The 15138-nt window shown below is 31.1% G+C and overlaps 3 protein-coding genes across 3 annotated transcripts in view; 2 read left to right on the top strand and 1 right to left on the bottom strand.

Moving 5' to 3' along the window:
• The first annotated feature begins 283 nt into the window (after positions 1 to 283).
• LOC108731529 (flocculation protein FLO11) lies at positions 284 to 6277 on the top strand. Its single transcript, XM_018461884.1, has 5 exons — positions 284 to 296; positions 2801 to 3462; positions 3821 to 3958; positions 4421 to 4699; positions 5837 to 6277. The coding sequence occupies exons 1-5, from the start codon at positions 284 to 286 to the stop codon at positions 6269 to 6271; spliced, it is 1527 nt and encodes a 508-aa protein (XP_018317386.1). The 3' UTR covers positions 6272 to 6277.
• An 861-nt stretch (positions 6278 to 7138) lies between these two features.
• LOC108731528 (uncharacterized) lies at positions 7139 to 9706 on the bottom strand. The gene is made up of 4 exons (XM_018461883.1): positions 9476 to 9706; positions 8765 to 8917; positions 8264 to 8558; positions 7139 to 7260 (listed from the first exon to the last, which is right to left on the bottom strand). Exons 1-4 carry the CDS (start codon positions 9488 to 9490, stop codon positions 7139 to 7141), a joined length of 585 nt encoding a protein of 194 aa, XP_018317385.1. The 5' UTR covers positions 9491 to 9706.
• A 1519-nt stretch (positions 9707 to 11225) lies between these two features.
• Grasp65 (Golgi reassembly-stacking protein 2) overlaps positions 11226 to 15138 on the top strand; it is a 4200-nt gene continuing 287 nt past the window's right edge. The window contains exons 1-7 of the mRNA XM_018461971.1: positions 11226 to 11454; positions 12180 to 12260; positions 12987 to 13201; positions 13272 to 13475; positions 13567 to 13651; positions 13877 to 14180; positions 14869 to 15138. The exon at positions 14869 to 15138 is cut by the window's right edge and continues 287 nt beyond it. Coding sequence (XP_018317473.1) covers positions 11392 to 11454; positions 12180 to 12260; positions 12987 to 13201; positions 13272 to 13475; positions 13567 to 13651; positions 13877 to 14180; positions 14869 to 15138 — 1222 coding nt within the window. The 5' untranslated portion in view covers positions 11226 to 11391. The remainder of the gene's footprint in view (positions 11455 to 12179; positions 12261 to 12986; positions 13202 to 13271; positions 13476 to 13566; positions 13652 to 13876; positions 14181 to 14868) is intronic.

Below are 15138 nucleotides of genomic sequence, written 5' to 3'. Positions count from 1 at the left end.
TATCTGCTTAATTTTTTGTTACATTTACACTAGCCCGAGAAAAAATGTTTTATATATAATTATAATTATATATAAAACATTTTTTCTCGGGCTAGTGTAAATGTAACAAAAAATTAAGCAGATAAATTAATTAAAAGATTATGTTTTTTAACATACATATAGATAAAAAAATTTTATATTGATTTGTAAATTTTTCTTCATGTAATAGCGAGTGATCTAAATCTCGCCATGCGCTTATGAAATTGGATTCCATCTGCGGAATTTGACGTATAAGCGAAAAGAAATGCGTAAAAAACGTGAGTGGCGACATACATAATTGCGACATGAATGAAAATGCAACTAAATCAACACAATTATAAATGTTTAATAATACACAGCAAATTAGTCGAATAAATTTTAACAATGCTTTCGTATTTGCTATAATAAGCATCTTTTCACTTAAACTATATTCACAATGCAAAACAAATTCATAAAAATCATAAACGTCATTACAAATATTTAAATTAGATATATAAAATTCCCTTGTAATGTTATTAATTTTCCTTTAAAAATTATAACAGTTTTGTAGTAATAGTATAAGTTTTATATTGATTCATTATTCAAAAATGTTTTTGAGTAATAAACTCCTGTCACATATGGAAACATACATCAACTATACGTTATATGATTGTTAATTATTTTTATTAATTTAGGAATTATAGTGTTCGTTGAAATATTTGTTGTCGCCGCCACGCGATAAGATTTCTCAAATTTGTAATCAACTCTCATAATTTTTTGGAATATTTGGATTAAAAAAATTCTTTGAATATTATAAAGAAAATGAAATTGATTGCGTGGAGTTTCTTACTATTTCCATTTGACCAGTTAAGAATATGTATAAAATAGGCGTACCCGCATAAAGTGTAAAATATATATTTGCGAAAAATTGTAAAATGTATCTATATACGTAAACTTTAAAATATATATACATATATACCTGTAAATAAAATGTGCAATTAAATATAAAATATAATATAATTATATAAAATTATATATAAACTTATACATATATATAAGATTAAAATTATATATAATATATAAAATGTATATTGATTAGTTCTCTTTTCCTGCATTTTTTTTATTTATATCACAAATTGTATTTCAAATTATGTTCAGTAATAATAAAAAAACTATTTTTAATAATAGTTGCAAATACATTATACTGCAGCATTGCTACGACATTGCAGCGCAATCTTGCTGAAGACGGACATTTTTATGATGCTACAACATTGCAATGAGATATATCTGCAATCATGTTGCAATCTTTCTGTACTGTATGAGATATAATTTAAATTCTGAATATTATTCTTCTTCCAGTTTCATTATTTTCGCAGATTTCTGTTTATTTTAATACTTGCAAACTATATGTAGATAATGTAGAGTGAAAGTGAACGCGAAATAAAAAATATTTGTAATTATATATTCACAAAAATATTCAAATCGAATGAAAAATATATTTATCCATTTCTCGATAAATATAAAAAAAAATTCATGTTCGTATCCATATTTGTTATTCATTCATTTATTCGAATATTGAATGTAGGTATACATCAGGCACATTAATTTTGATCTCCTTCAGTATGATCAAGCTTTATCGAAAATAAATTGCGCTGTGTCCGAATGTTTTGTTAAATAGATCTTATATATAAATAGTATTTTTTAACGTATATATAAAAGAATCCCAATTATTATATGAAAAATTGAATCCCGATGAAATAAATTAGTTTTTATATGTACCTAATGTATAGCTTATGCTATATGATGTGACGAATAGAAAATAAAACAAATAATCATACACACATGGCTCAATAATGAATAGTTTTTGAGCTATGATCATGCACAGAGCAGATTTGATACACCATATAGCTCAAAAACTAGATATTCATTATTGAGTCTTGTGTTTTTTTATATCTTTTGTCCACCACATCTATATGTGAAAAATAACTCATTTCACCTAATTTTCTATATAATTAATGCGAGGTTCTTTCATGCATTAAAAAATATTATTTATTACAAAGCTTATTCAAAACGCTTAGACAAGGCATAGGTAATTTACTTTCGATATATGTAGATTCATCATGCTGAAGGAAATAAAAATCCATACGAAGAATTCATAATTATGTGGGTAACGGATAAGTATTGTATTTATCATTCAAGATTAAATAATGAATAAATTTTCATTTATCATTAACAATTAGTGATGAGTGATGAATAAATTTTTATTCTTTATTCAAAAATTGTTGAATAAACTTTTATTTATTATTTACAAGCGGCTAAAAAAATTTTTATTCTTTAAATTTTATTTATTTAAATAAAAAATTATTGAATATAATATCCATTTCCGGGATATATATTGTTTAATTATTTAAATATAAAACACGTAAGTGTATATATATATAAGGAATGCAAATTATTTTTTGTTAAATTTCAAAGATTCTTTTAAATATTTAAGTGTAATTTTCTTTCAATCTCACGATTATGCAATAAATGCATAAAAATTTATGTAATTCTATATGAAATATAAAAGTGTACATTAATTTCTAGCAAATTTTGCCCATAGTCGATCAATGATATCATCACGCGTGATTGCACGAGACCGAGGACGCATATATTGTTTAATCACGCATCAAAATTTGCCGATGCATCAAATCACTCGCAACACAATTTCGCAAGCAACGCGAGTGGTTTCGTCGTCAACTCCAATTTCGCGACTTCTCACGGATTCCTTTAAAAAACGGTCGCGCTAGTCCTGCTTCATCAGTTCGATTTTTACTTCGATCTACGAACAATGTATCTGAAGAGTTCCTGCTGGCGCTAGTCGCCTGTCAGGCTGCACCTTCATCTCAGGCAATTGAGAAATCAATTAATGAAGCAGAGACGATGTTCGCCAAGACCAACATAGAATTAGAAGGTACTGGTGCGGAAAAGGATAGGGCGAAGAAATCGGCAACGACCTTCTGCGTAGAAGTTCGCTCGGGAAAGGCAGAAAAGATTCCCTGCACGCAGATAAGGCCACAAGGGATTGTTCAACAAGAGACATCCAAACCGGTGGTTATTGTGCAACCTATATCGATACCAGCATCAGTACCAGTACCGGTACCTACAATTGTCGAGTATCCTAAACAGCCGATTGTGATCCAGCAACAGCTTCAGCCTCAGATTGTACCTCAACCAACTCCTCAATTCGTAGCACCACTACCATCCCGTGCGCCAGTAAAATCGCCAGCTTCAGTTCCGATTAATGACATCGTACTGCCAACTCCAACTTCCACACCTTGCGACAAATTAACCATTACGCAACCAGTACAATCACCAATTCACACGGTCCATGTCATTCATTCGCAACCGACACCGCAGTTATCCATTCAGGAAGCTAAACCGTTCAAGGTAGAGAGACCAGTGTTTAAACCGATACTACCACAGGTAAAAAAAATTATCAATTTGAATAAATTATAAAGATTAAATTATCAATTTGATAAATTATAAAGATTAAATTATCGATTTGATAAATTATAAAAATTGAAAGTTAATAGTAATAAATTTTATGATAACTTATTTTCAAAATTTACTCAAAGCTTCTTACTTGTCTTAATTTTTAAACATTCAACTTTAAAGTGATTAAACCAATAAAGATTTAATAATTAATCTAATTAATTTTCCAATTAAATTAAATTGACTATTATGTAATTAAAATCTATTTTAAAAAAATAAAAATTAATATTAAATTATTAATATTTTGATTTATTTCTCCTTCACAATTCAATCATTGTCACTTTTGCAGCAATCGATTGTCCAACTGCCTACAGTCTGCAAAAAATGCAACAAAATGATGCTACCACCATATCCATACCCGTATCCACCTAAGATATTTCCATCAGATAGTCCCTACAGCTTGACTTACCCTACAGCTTTTACCGATGTAAGTGGAAAATATTATTAGGTTTTAAAACTTTTTAATTTCATTTAAAGCTATAAGTTGAATTTGTATCAAGTTCTTGTACTTTTAGTTTTCTGAATCAGTAATTTTTTTGTAATAGATGCATCATATTCTATATAAAGACCTATAACTCGTTATAATAGTAACAACATCGTTACAATATCGTTATATTGTCGTTTTATCATATCTTGCGTATATCGTTACGATGTCGTTATTGTCATAACGAGTTACAGAATACAGGCCAAAGTATTTCCATACTAAGGCCCAGTTCCACAACTCACAGTTAACTCTTAATCGAGGTTCAACGTATTCATTGTCTGTTTCCAATTCTAGAATTGAAAAGAGATGAGTAACAAGTTGAACTCGGTTAAGAGTTAACCATGAGTTGTGTGTGGAACTGGGTCTAAATAAAATTTAATATTATTTTATTTCTTGCTGATCTAGGTGACATCGCAATATGGACAAAGAACTGATTATGAAGTAGGACCGTACGAGTGTAATTGCCGAGAGAACCGCATTGTTGAGATATTACCCCACAAAATCAAGATTAAGGATCCTCGCATGGCAAATTCTGGTGACGCAGCTATCGATTCTATAGATACCGTACCTTTCAACTCTATACCCCATGTATCCTCGATGCTCTCCACGGAACACGACCCTAGCATTTCTAACATCATACCGGACCAATCTATGTTCTTTGCTTCAAAAGGAGCTAGAGAATCGGTAAGTACCAATTAGATGTATTAAGTAGCAATTATCATACGATATCCCCTTAGAATATATACTACTGGAAGAGGAATAAAGCGCTGAACGTGAAGTCAATATCTGTGCGAGAGAGAAAACTATAGAGTCCCAAATGTTCACAATGTGCATGCGCAGCACCGTCGTCTGTGTAAATTGTACAGTTGGTTTAGTGTTTCTTACACATTCGTACATTACACAGATGTATAAGACGACGGTGCTGCATAGTGCTGTGCATATGCATTGCGAACATTTGGGACTCTCTACCTTTCTCTCTCTCACAGATGTTGACTTCACCTCGGTATACGGGCCAGCATAGGCAATTCCTCTTCCAGTAGTATGTTTTAAGACGGTCCCACCGTCAATAATTTTGATATTATCGTATTAAGATAATACGAACGCGATGTCCCAGTAGTGCGATATTCTTGAAAAACGATAAAAAATGCGACATTAAAAGATTCCCATATGTGCAATTCTATTGCTTTTTTAAAAAATTTATACGAAAAATTTTGTAAAGATCTTTATAAAAAGCTCGATTGCAGTTCGTATAAGAAGAGCTACATAATATTTGATTTCACGCGCAGGTTTAATCCTTTATAGCCTCGATGACTTCGTTAAAGGAATTGGACCAAGAAAGCTTAAAAAAATCAAACGTCTAAAATATTTAAAACTTTGTACAAAACACACGTGTTTTCAACGAAAACGTTCTTATGTATTATTTGTTCACAAAATAAAAACAGTTATTCATAAAAATCTTTTCAATATTGTTCTCCCTCTTTCAATCCTCTGATTATAACATCCAATTTTATTATACTCGATATACAGCATAATATATTTATGAAGCAAAGTGCTACATTTGGAATCTTTTGATGCGTATGAGAAGAAACATTAGTCGTGCGATTAATTGCTGAAAATTATAAATAGAAAATTATCGTATTGCAAATTCGTGCAGGAAGAGATCAGTATCAATTGCACATACATTTAAGTTAGAAACGATACTAAAAAAAATGCAAGTACTGATCTTTAAAACAATAAATTTTATAAAAAAAAAACATTTAAATACTAAATACATCATAATGTGATTTTTACAAATAATAAATATTGAATTTTTTTTTACAGGAAAGAAAAGCATTACATCATCATCTCCCTACGAAACATTATCCCCCTGTAAACTTTAATGTGGAATTCCCTGTCGTATATGGAACCGACGATACCCGTAATTATCAACCTCAGTACTATCCTTCATATCCTTCAAATTCTTATACCTATCCAAATTCTTATGGAACCTACGGAACTTCTTATCCAATAAGTTACGACTCTCCAGCTTCAGCAAGTAATATACCAGCAATCACTGTAAATGCGGGAGGACCATTTTATCCTCGCGAATCTCAACACACTGATGACTCATCGTCTGAACCGAATAACGAAGCGCAACCAAGAGCGTTTTCGACTGATATTCAATCAAATCGCGAGCAGAAAGAAATTACACAGACCGACAAGAAAAGCATCATCAAGGAAATAATTCCCGAAACCAACGTAGTTACAAGGAAGTAAAAAGAAAAGAACAAAACAAATCGTTATTTATTTTATTTAACGCTATTAAAGTACTAGCGTTTAATTATCTAATAATTTTTTAATTTTTCTACAATTTTTTAATTTTTCTATACTATATTAAAAATATTGTTAGTTTAAACAAATATATATTTTCTATCAATAAAACATTATTTTTTAAATCACAAATTATGTATATTTTTTAGCACTCACCGTTTTGAATTCTGCACTCCCATTTTTGTGATTTTCCTGTATTATATTTCCTTTCTGTATAATTCCCTTTCACCATGAGACATATTTACACACGCGATTTGTTTCCGAATCGTATGCTTCAAAATTTTAGAATTATCAGAATCGAGGTTGAGTATAATTTTTCGAAACGTTTTGATATTCACAGACAAATTCACGTTGTTATTATAATTTTCCAGCAAAATAAAAAATAAAAAATGTTACATATAATAGTTAAATTCAGTATATCATTTATAAAACAATGGCGTTTAGCAGAATATTTATTTTGCAGCTGGAAATTTTCTTCAAGCTAATCGGATTACATTTTTAAATCTAGAAAGAAATAGTTCTATCTCTGGAAGACAGATGTAAAATAACAATTATAAAATAAACATTTTGCTGAACGCAGTCAATAATCAATTTTATAATATAAATTTATCTGTCATAATTTTGTCTTTTTAAAAATATATCATCCTTATTAATTTATTAAGATTTGTACAGAAACTGAATAAATTTTAGTATATAATATAAAGGCAAATTTAGATGTATAAACGTTAATATTCCTATAAGTAATTGAAATCAACCTACTAAATTTTATTTTATTGACATCATTATCGAAATGCTTGAAATTTATGAATGACATTATTCACTATTTGTTCTAAATTCATTCCCAATTGCTGAAAATACCATTTGCTTGTTGCTGGACATATTAATACTATGGCGATGGTGCATATTGTTATAGGAGCAAACAACATCCAAATTAACTGTAAAAAGATTAGTTATAATTAGTTATAAATCAATCAAGAAAATTTTAGATACATGCATGAAATATCCAAGATATAAGCAGCCATCCTATCAATACTGTTGCAGCTGTGGTTAAATACGGAACATATTCCGGACAAGAAATGTTCCGCAAAAGAGGAATTTTATCGTTCAAATCAATCAATATAGCCTCCAACTGTGAAATAATTAATGACATAATTATTGCAATAAATGTAGCTGAAAATATTGGAAAACTTACATTCATTTCGTCTTCGATAAATTTTTGTAAAAACAATTTTAATTTAATTTAAATAAAAAATCGTTACTCAATATATACAAAATTTTACATACTGTTATAAAATAATTTTTACAGAATATGTGACTTACGCAATAAATTTTGTCATATAATATATGTATAATATGATAAAATTTCAACCAATTTCAACCGATTGCATTAACGTAACGATAAACTGACTACTTCACCACGTTTAATCATATTTGAATATATAGTGTGTTTATTAACCTCTAGAGGACCGGAGGTCCCTTTAGGGACTCGATAATGGCTACGTTTACCGTGTTAGTCCGCGCCCTATACGATAGGTGTCTTTGTTTAATATACAGGATAAACAAAGACACCTATTGTATAGGCCGCGGCCTAAATGCACGGTGTAAACGTAGCCAATGGCGCCACCTTTTTCGCCCCATGATATTGATAAAAAAGTTTTAGCCCTTAAAATAAAAAAAAATCGATCAAAAACATGCCGGTCCTCAGAAGGTTAAAATAGTTCTCAAAATCTTTTATCTTCTGTTTTCATACACATATAGAAAAATTTTTTATTTCTCAAAAGATCGTTATACAATAGATTTCTTAATAAAATACATTTCATTTCATGTTCACATAAGTCGTTTATATAAACAAAATAAATTATTTTGTACAAATGATTCTTTTCCTGTGATTGTGAATAATCCTTTTTTTTATCAGCAGTCAATATTAAGTATCCTTGCGTGCAATTGATTTTTTCATCAAGCTATTACCCTGTGATTGATTTTGTGCAGGTTCAATTATACCCTTGTCTGCTGATAATATAGCAGAAAATTCATCTTTTAAGGGCCAAATATCTTGCGGTATTTCTTCAAGAATGCTACTTTTATATGGCACGAAAGGAGTTTGCATGTCGAGCTGAAGCTGAGTAAAAGGTTCTTGTTGAAGAGTCGTTTCCTGCTGCTGATCGCATTTAACAAGAGTGCATAGTTTGTGAAATGCCGAAGATGTCATTCTTGCCATCAGGATTGTTAGAAGCTGTACAGGACCAGGTGTTCAAAATTAACTGACCATGGGGCTACTTACCCCTGGTCTTGGTTACATATTGCTTAATAAAATATTTATTAATTCTTTTTTATAATAAGATCTTTAGATTCTTTCAGAATCTTTTGAAATATACAGACAAAGATATAAAAAAACAAATTAAAAAAAAATATTTAATAAAATTCTAACTATATACTCACAATAATCAAATTGGCAGCTTGCCGTAATAAAAATATGGCTGTAGGATATATTAGGATAATCGTTATTTCCATCAAACGCGAAACAGCAGCAACGGAAAATAGAATACCAGACAACATCAACAGAATTATAAGTTGGAAAAGTCCAATTAGTATCTATAATAAAAATATTTATTAAATCATCAAATTTGAAACAAGATTATTAATAATTACTCAAATTTGACAATCACAAAATTTATAAATTTTTCCCGGTAAAAATTTTTTTATACATTAATATAAATATGTATAAACATACTTAACACGCATATTCATAATCATATATATTTATATATGAAATCTCATACAGCACCGAAAGTTTTCAAAAATATCTATATTGACATATTTCGCGATTTTTATGAAATGTTTCACTTTTCAGTTGAAATATTTCTAAGATATTTCTGAAAACTTTCGGTGCTGTATGGGATTATTATTTTTAGTACATTAAAAAGTAATTTTACAAATGAAAGAAGGATGATAGGGTATGAAGGATATGAACATGTCTCAAACATAATTATATATATTTATGAATGTTTATGTATGTTTATATATGTTTATATATATTCATGTATGAAAAATTTTTTACCGGGTTTGTATAAATATTGAAATCATAAAATTACGTAATATGTGAAATTCTTAAATATTAATTATGTATAAATTACTTAATATAATTCTTACACAAATGATCCACATTGCTGATGTTTTTTCGTTTCACGAACTATTTGCAATTTTGTCAATCGCAAATTGTTCCGCAATCAAATCGATTAAGATTCTGGTTTAATTCATAATATTTAACGAACTGCATTTCATATCTTGACTTCAGTCGACGAGTGAGCTTAAAACTCTTCGAGAAATTTGTAGTTTTGGGTTTTACAATTCGACATGACATAAAAATAATATTAATTTGGCTATGTTCCAAAATTGACTGCCTGTACTCAAAATCTATAGTGCACGTGACATAAACTGTAGGTCTGTTCTTTTTAAGTTAAAATCTTTGCACGGTAAATCTTTCTTCCTTTTCTTTCCACGTTGGAAAAAAAAAGAAAAGATGAACCGTGCAAGAAGTTCAGCTAAAAAAAATAGGCCTAGCATTTTTAGTGCGGGCAATAAATTTGGAACACAGCCGTAATGTTAATTTCACTTAAGATAGCCCAACTTCATATTGTACCATGTTACATGCACCATGTTGAGTGCAATCCCAAAAAATCAGACGAGAGCTAAATCATTAAAAAAATAAAAAATTATGTATTATACTCATAGATATTTATATCTAACATTAGGGGCCAGTTTCACCAATGCCAATTAACTTAATCGGCCGTTGACTAATCAATCGCGTTTGCTGTTTAGTAGAATTGACCAATTGCGGTTGACAGTTAATCATCGATTAACGACAAAAACGCACAAATAAAATAGCACCCTTAGGCTGATATTTCATGTGTCGTACGACAGGTTTTTCAAGCCCGTTGATTGGCTGCAGAACAAAGAGGTTCTCGGATCTTTCTGTCCTGCAGCTAATCAACAGGCTTGAAAAACCTTATCGTATAGTTTGCGCAATTAATGCCTTCCACCTCTGTTTCGACATTGCGCGTTACCTTCTCGGTTATTTTCATGTTCATGGTCATAATCACGGAATTATCGACAATACGCGAGTTTCTCCAATCTCTATTGGCTAGTCTGGTTTGTCCAACTACGGCCATGAACGTGAAAACAACCGAGAAGATAAACGCCATGTCTCACCAGTAGACGTGATGTCATATGCTGGATTCATACTGCATCCTATTTTCGTCGTTTCTGCATCCAATCAGAAAACAGGATTCCGATAATACGAAGCAAAATTCATCGGAATCCAGTAATAGGCTGGAAAGGCATTAATTGCGCGAACTGTACGACACATGAAATATTGAGCTTAAGCCAATATTACATGCGTCCGTTTTTTGTCGTACAACAAGCTTTTCGAGCCCATTGATTGGCTGCAGGGCAAAGAGGTTCTCGGATCTCTATGTCCTGCAGCCAATCGACAGGCTTGAAAAATTGTACGACAAAAAACAGACGCAACAGTAACCATAAAGTCCAAGACACTATGCGAGGGAATAGCAGTAGCGATAGGAATAACAGTTTCAACCTATCAGAAACTGTGTATTCCGGTGTATCCGATTTCTGATAGATTGAAATCGTGTTATTCCTATTGCTACCGCTATTCCCTCGCACTGGGTGCGTTCAGCAGAACGGTTGTTTTGCAACTGTTGGAAGTTTCCTTCGCGCTGATTGGATCATACTTTTAGATCTAGAAGAATGGTCCTATCAGCAGACAATCATAAAACGGTTGCAAAACTGTTGAGTCTGCTGAACGCAGCCACTGTGTCTTGGACTTAATACGCGTAAAAGGCTCGGTGTAAACTAGGCTATATTTCAGTGGTTTTAGAACGCATCCCTGTAGGCTGTATGGCCGTCGTGACTTCATCGTTTGGTTGACGTTACGATAGTCGTGCCACGTATTTTTGCTATTTGAGTCTTTTGTAAAGTCACACGATCGACAATTGTTTTAATGTCTTTTACTTGTTCATCTCGAGTGACTTAAGAAGCTCTCGGTAGATATGGGGTCCTCTCACAGCGTGGAGATACCGGGAGGCGGTACAGAAGGTTACCATGTATTGAGGGTAAGATGATCTGTCAAGAGTAACCACCCAAAGTATTGTCCACTTTTAGAAAATTGTTCTACAAATATTACGAAAAATAATAATGAAACTTTTTGGAAGATATATCTGAATAGCACTTACGTTTTTATAAAAAATTTAAATTCTCTCTGTGTAACCAATTTGTAAAATATAACATATTGATTATGAGGAATGTTATTCATGATTTGTCATTTTTTGACTTCATTATTTTACCTTGCAAAATGTATTTCAGATTTATTTAAATTATTTTTTAGTGATTTCGTGAGCATTCAAAAGCAAAATTTTCACAGTAAAAATATAAGATGTAACATTTGTTATAAGGATGTTAGGTTTTTATTTAGGTATTTATTTTTTTTTAATCTGAAACTATTGGCTTACGAGAGTAATTTTTTGAGAGCTCATTTTTTGAGGATTGAATAATTTAATGTCAAATTGTATTTTATCTGTGCCTCTGTTATAAAAAAATTAAGAAATCTAAAATTAAATAATATATAAATAATCATATATAAATATAATTTGTATATCTTATAACTTATATTCTAATTATAAGCTTATTATAATTGATCTCATATGTAATTTATTAATTGCTAATGTAAAGGCTATAATAGGAAAACAAATCTTCATACTAAATACGTATTAAAAATACATCTACTTCGATATATAAAAAAATTATAATATTAACAAATGTTCTATGTCTTTTTTGACAGGTTCAGGAAGGTTCTCCTGGGCAGCAAGCAGGACTGGAAGCATTCTTTGATTTTATAGTGGCAATTGGCAATACTCGTCTGGTACGTTTACTTGTAATTTCTATTCTAATAAAGGCTGCATTTCATTATTCACTGTCAGTACTGGCAACATTGTACATGCCGTTCCAATATATATCGCAGTAAACTTCCAATATACTTTGCGTCCATTTGACGTCATAAATTTTTGCGTCACTTCCTACTTCTGCAACCGGCGAGATCAGGCAATCGCAGTAAAAAGATGGCGAAATTCAACGAAATGGAAAATCAGGAAAAAATGTGTTTTTTAGATGTCGAAACGAATAAAAGTTATGATATATTAGTGAACAAAGAAGATGCAGAAAAAGCTCGCAAAGGTATGAATATAATTAATAATTCCAAATTTTATCAAAATTTAAAAAATTATTTATTTCTACACAGTCCTACCAAGTACTAAATCCGTTTCGTTATGCAACGTTGCAACGTCATAAAAATACTATTAGTAATTTCGAAACGCTTTTGCAATATTACTTTATGATGTCATATTGTCAGTACTGACAGTGAATAACAAAATGCAGCCAAAGTCAATAAAGATATATATGTGTATAAATTCACACAGTCATACAAACATTTAAGATCCAGCTAGACTGTTTAAGGCATTGATTTCTATAGTTTGTGTTATCATACATACACACATACGGTTCTATAATATTATATATTATAAAGATATATATTTTATACAATTACAATAATTATGTTGCGTCCCTATTTAAAAAAGCTGCATATTTTTAGGATCAAGATAATGATACTTTGAAAGAACTTCTAAAGGTTGGTGTAAATAAGGAATTAACAATCACAGTGTATAGTAGTAAAACACAGTCTGTAAGGCGGACAAATATTATTCCGAGTATGACATGGGGTGGACAAGGTTTACTGGGTGTCAGCATACGTTTCTGTTCATTTGAAGGTGCTAACGAAAATGTTTGGCATGTACTCGTGAGTGTAAAGTTATATATAAATCTCAAATTAATTCTGTATAGTAAATTATAGTGAAAACATATTGATATTTGCAGGAAGTACATCTGCTGAACTGGCCGGTTTACGGCCGTTCACTGATTACATTATCGGAGCAGACTCCGTTCTTCATGAAAGTGAGGATTTATTTACTTTAATAGAGGCGCACGAATCAAGACCTCTCAAATTGTATGTATATAATACTAAAAATGATTCCTGTAGAGAAGTGACTATCACACCTAATAATACTTGGGGTGGAGAGGGAAGGTATATAGTTTCTCATACAGTAGATCCAATAATGAGATATTATTTTAGATAATGCATATAGATATTAAATTCTTCTGGATTTATTTAATAGTTTGGGATGTGGAATCGGATATGGATACTTACACAGAATACCGGTCAGAAGCGTACCAGAACAGAAATCTGCTAGTTCATATGTGGTAAAAAGTTGCATTATATAATATTTTTGTGTCAATGTTTGAATAGTTTGAAAAAAATATATGCATGATTAACAGTATTATAAGAGATAGTAGCTTCATAAACTCCTCAAAATCTGCTATACTATATTATTACACTTATGCACGCACACATGCGCGCGCGCGCGCAAACAAACAAACAATGAATATTCTCATTTCAGAATATTCCTATGAATATTTCCTTTTCAGAATACTGTAATGCAAACTCAACCAGCAACGACTGCTACTGTTACTATGGCAGAAATCAATCCGATTGTTAGTACACCACCCGGATTAATTCCACCGAATTATACCGCTCCGACGGATAGCTCGATAAAAAATTTAAAAAGCGAACAAGAAGCTATATCTCCTCAAAGTATACCTGGACCTGGACCAAGAATGCAAATGCAACCAGCAAATCAAGTCAGTTTCACTGGTACTGTTGGTGGCTATACATCTGTCAGGTCGGGACCTCATATGCTTTCGAATCAACCTACCACCAGTTTTACATCCAGTAAGCACATATTTTATGTTATTTCTTAATTTGTTTTATACACAGGGTAGGCCATTTTAATTAATACACGCGAATGCCGACAGTACTGTAACTTTCGAACCTCATAACTTGAAATGTACTTAACGAAAAAATACTTTATTATAGCGTTTTGGAAAGCTCTTGAAATAAGTTACAAGAATACGCAATAAAAAATGGAGGGTTCCGTTTAAAAAATTTTATTTAACATGGACCTGATCTTAAGGACATCTTAAGGTCAAACAAGGTCATTGTCTTCTTTCCTCCTTGAAATCATAAAATTTTTGTCTGAAACATTTTTTGAAAAAAATTTTTCCATTTCGAGATATTCGCGTGTATTGATTAAAATGGCCTACCCTGTATATATATATATATATATATGTATATATATATCGTATTGTATTATATTTAATTAAAAATTGAAAAATTTTAAATTTTTGAAAATTGAGAAAGAACTGTTATTTAGAGACGATCCTTTTCAAAACGTTGATTTGTAATAAATTGTTGAATATTTCTTATGTTTCTACTGCAAATTTTGTTAAACCTCAAATACTCTTTGTGAGATTTTCAGCAGAAAAAAAAATGACAGATTTATAGTGTTTTATAACGCTTATGTATCCTCGTAATATTTAATTATTTAAATCGTTGCTGATTCATCTACTTAATTGTTTAGGTACTTATCCAATAACTCCGAACATTCCTGGTATGCCAACTGTTACGGGGTTACCATCAAACATTATCAATTCTTATGAAATTTCAATCGCACCGTCTGGCCCGATTAATGCCCCAGAGCAACAGAAAGAGCAGAATTCTGTTCATAATACAACCACAATCAATGTCCCAGTATTGTCAAGAGAGCAAAATCCTGTTCCCAGTACGAACACAACTACTGGCTTTAATATGGCTCATGTTGTAACGACACCTATCTCACTGCCAGGAATGC

The sequence above is a fragment of the Mycetomoellerius zeteki genome, unplaced genomic scaffold (assembly GCF_001594055.1).
Source record: "Mycetomoellerius zeteki isolate Tzet28-1 unplaced genomic scaffold, Tzet1.0 scaffold135, whole genome shotgun sequence".
In the NCBI taxonomy this organism is placed as follows: Eukaryota; Metazoa; Arthropoda; class Insecta; order Hymenoptera; family Formicidae; genus Mycetomoellerius; species Mycetomoellerius zeteki.
The sequence above is the reverse complement of the archived record's forward strand: the minus strand, read 5'-3'. Positions and strand labels throughout refer to the sequence as shown.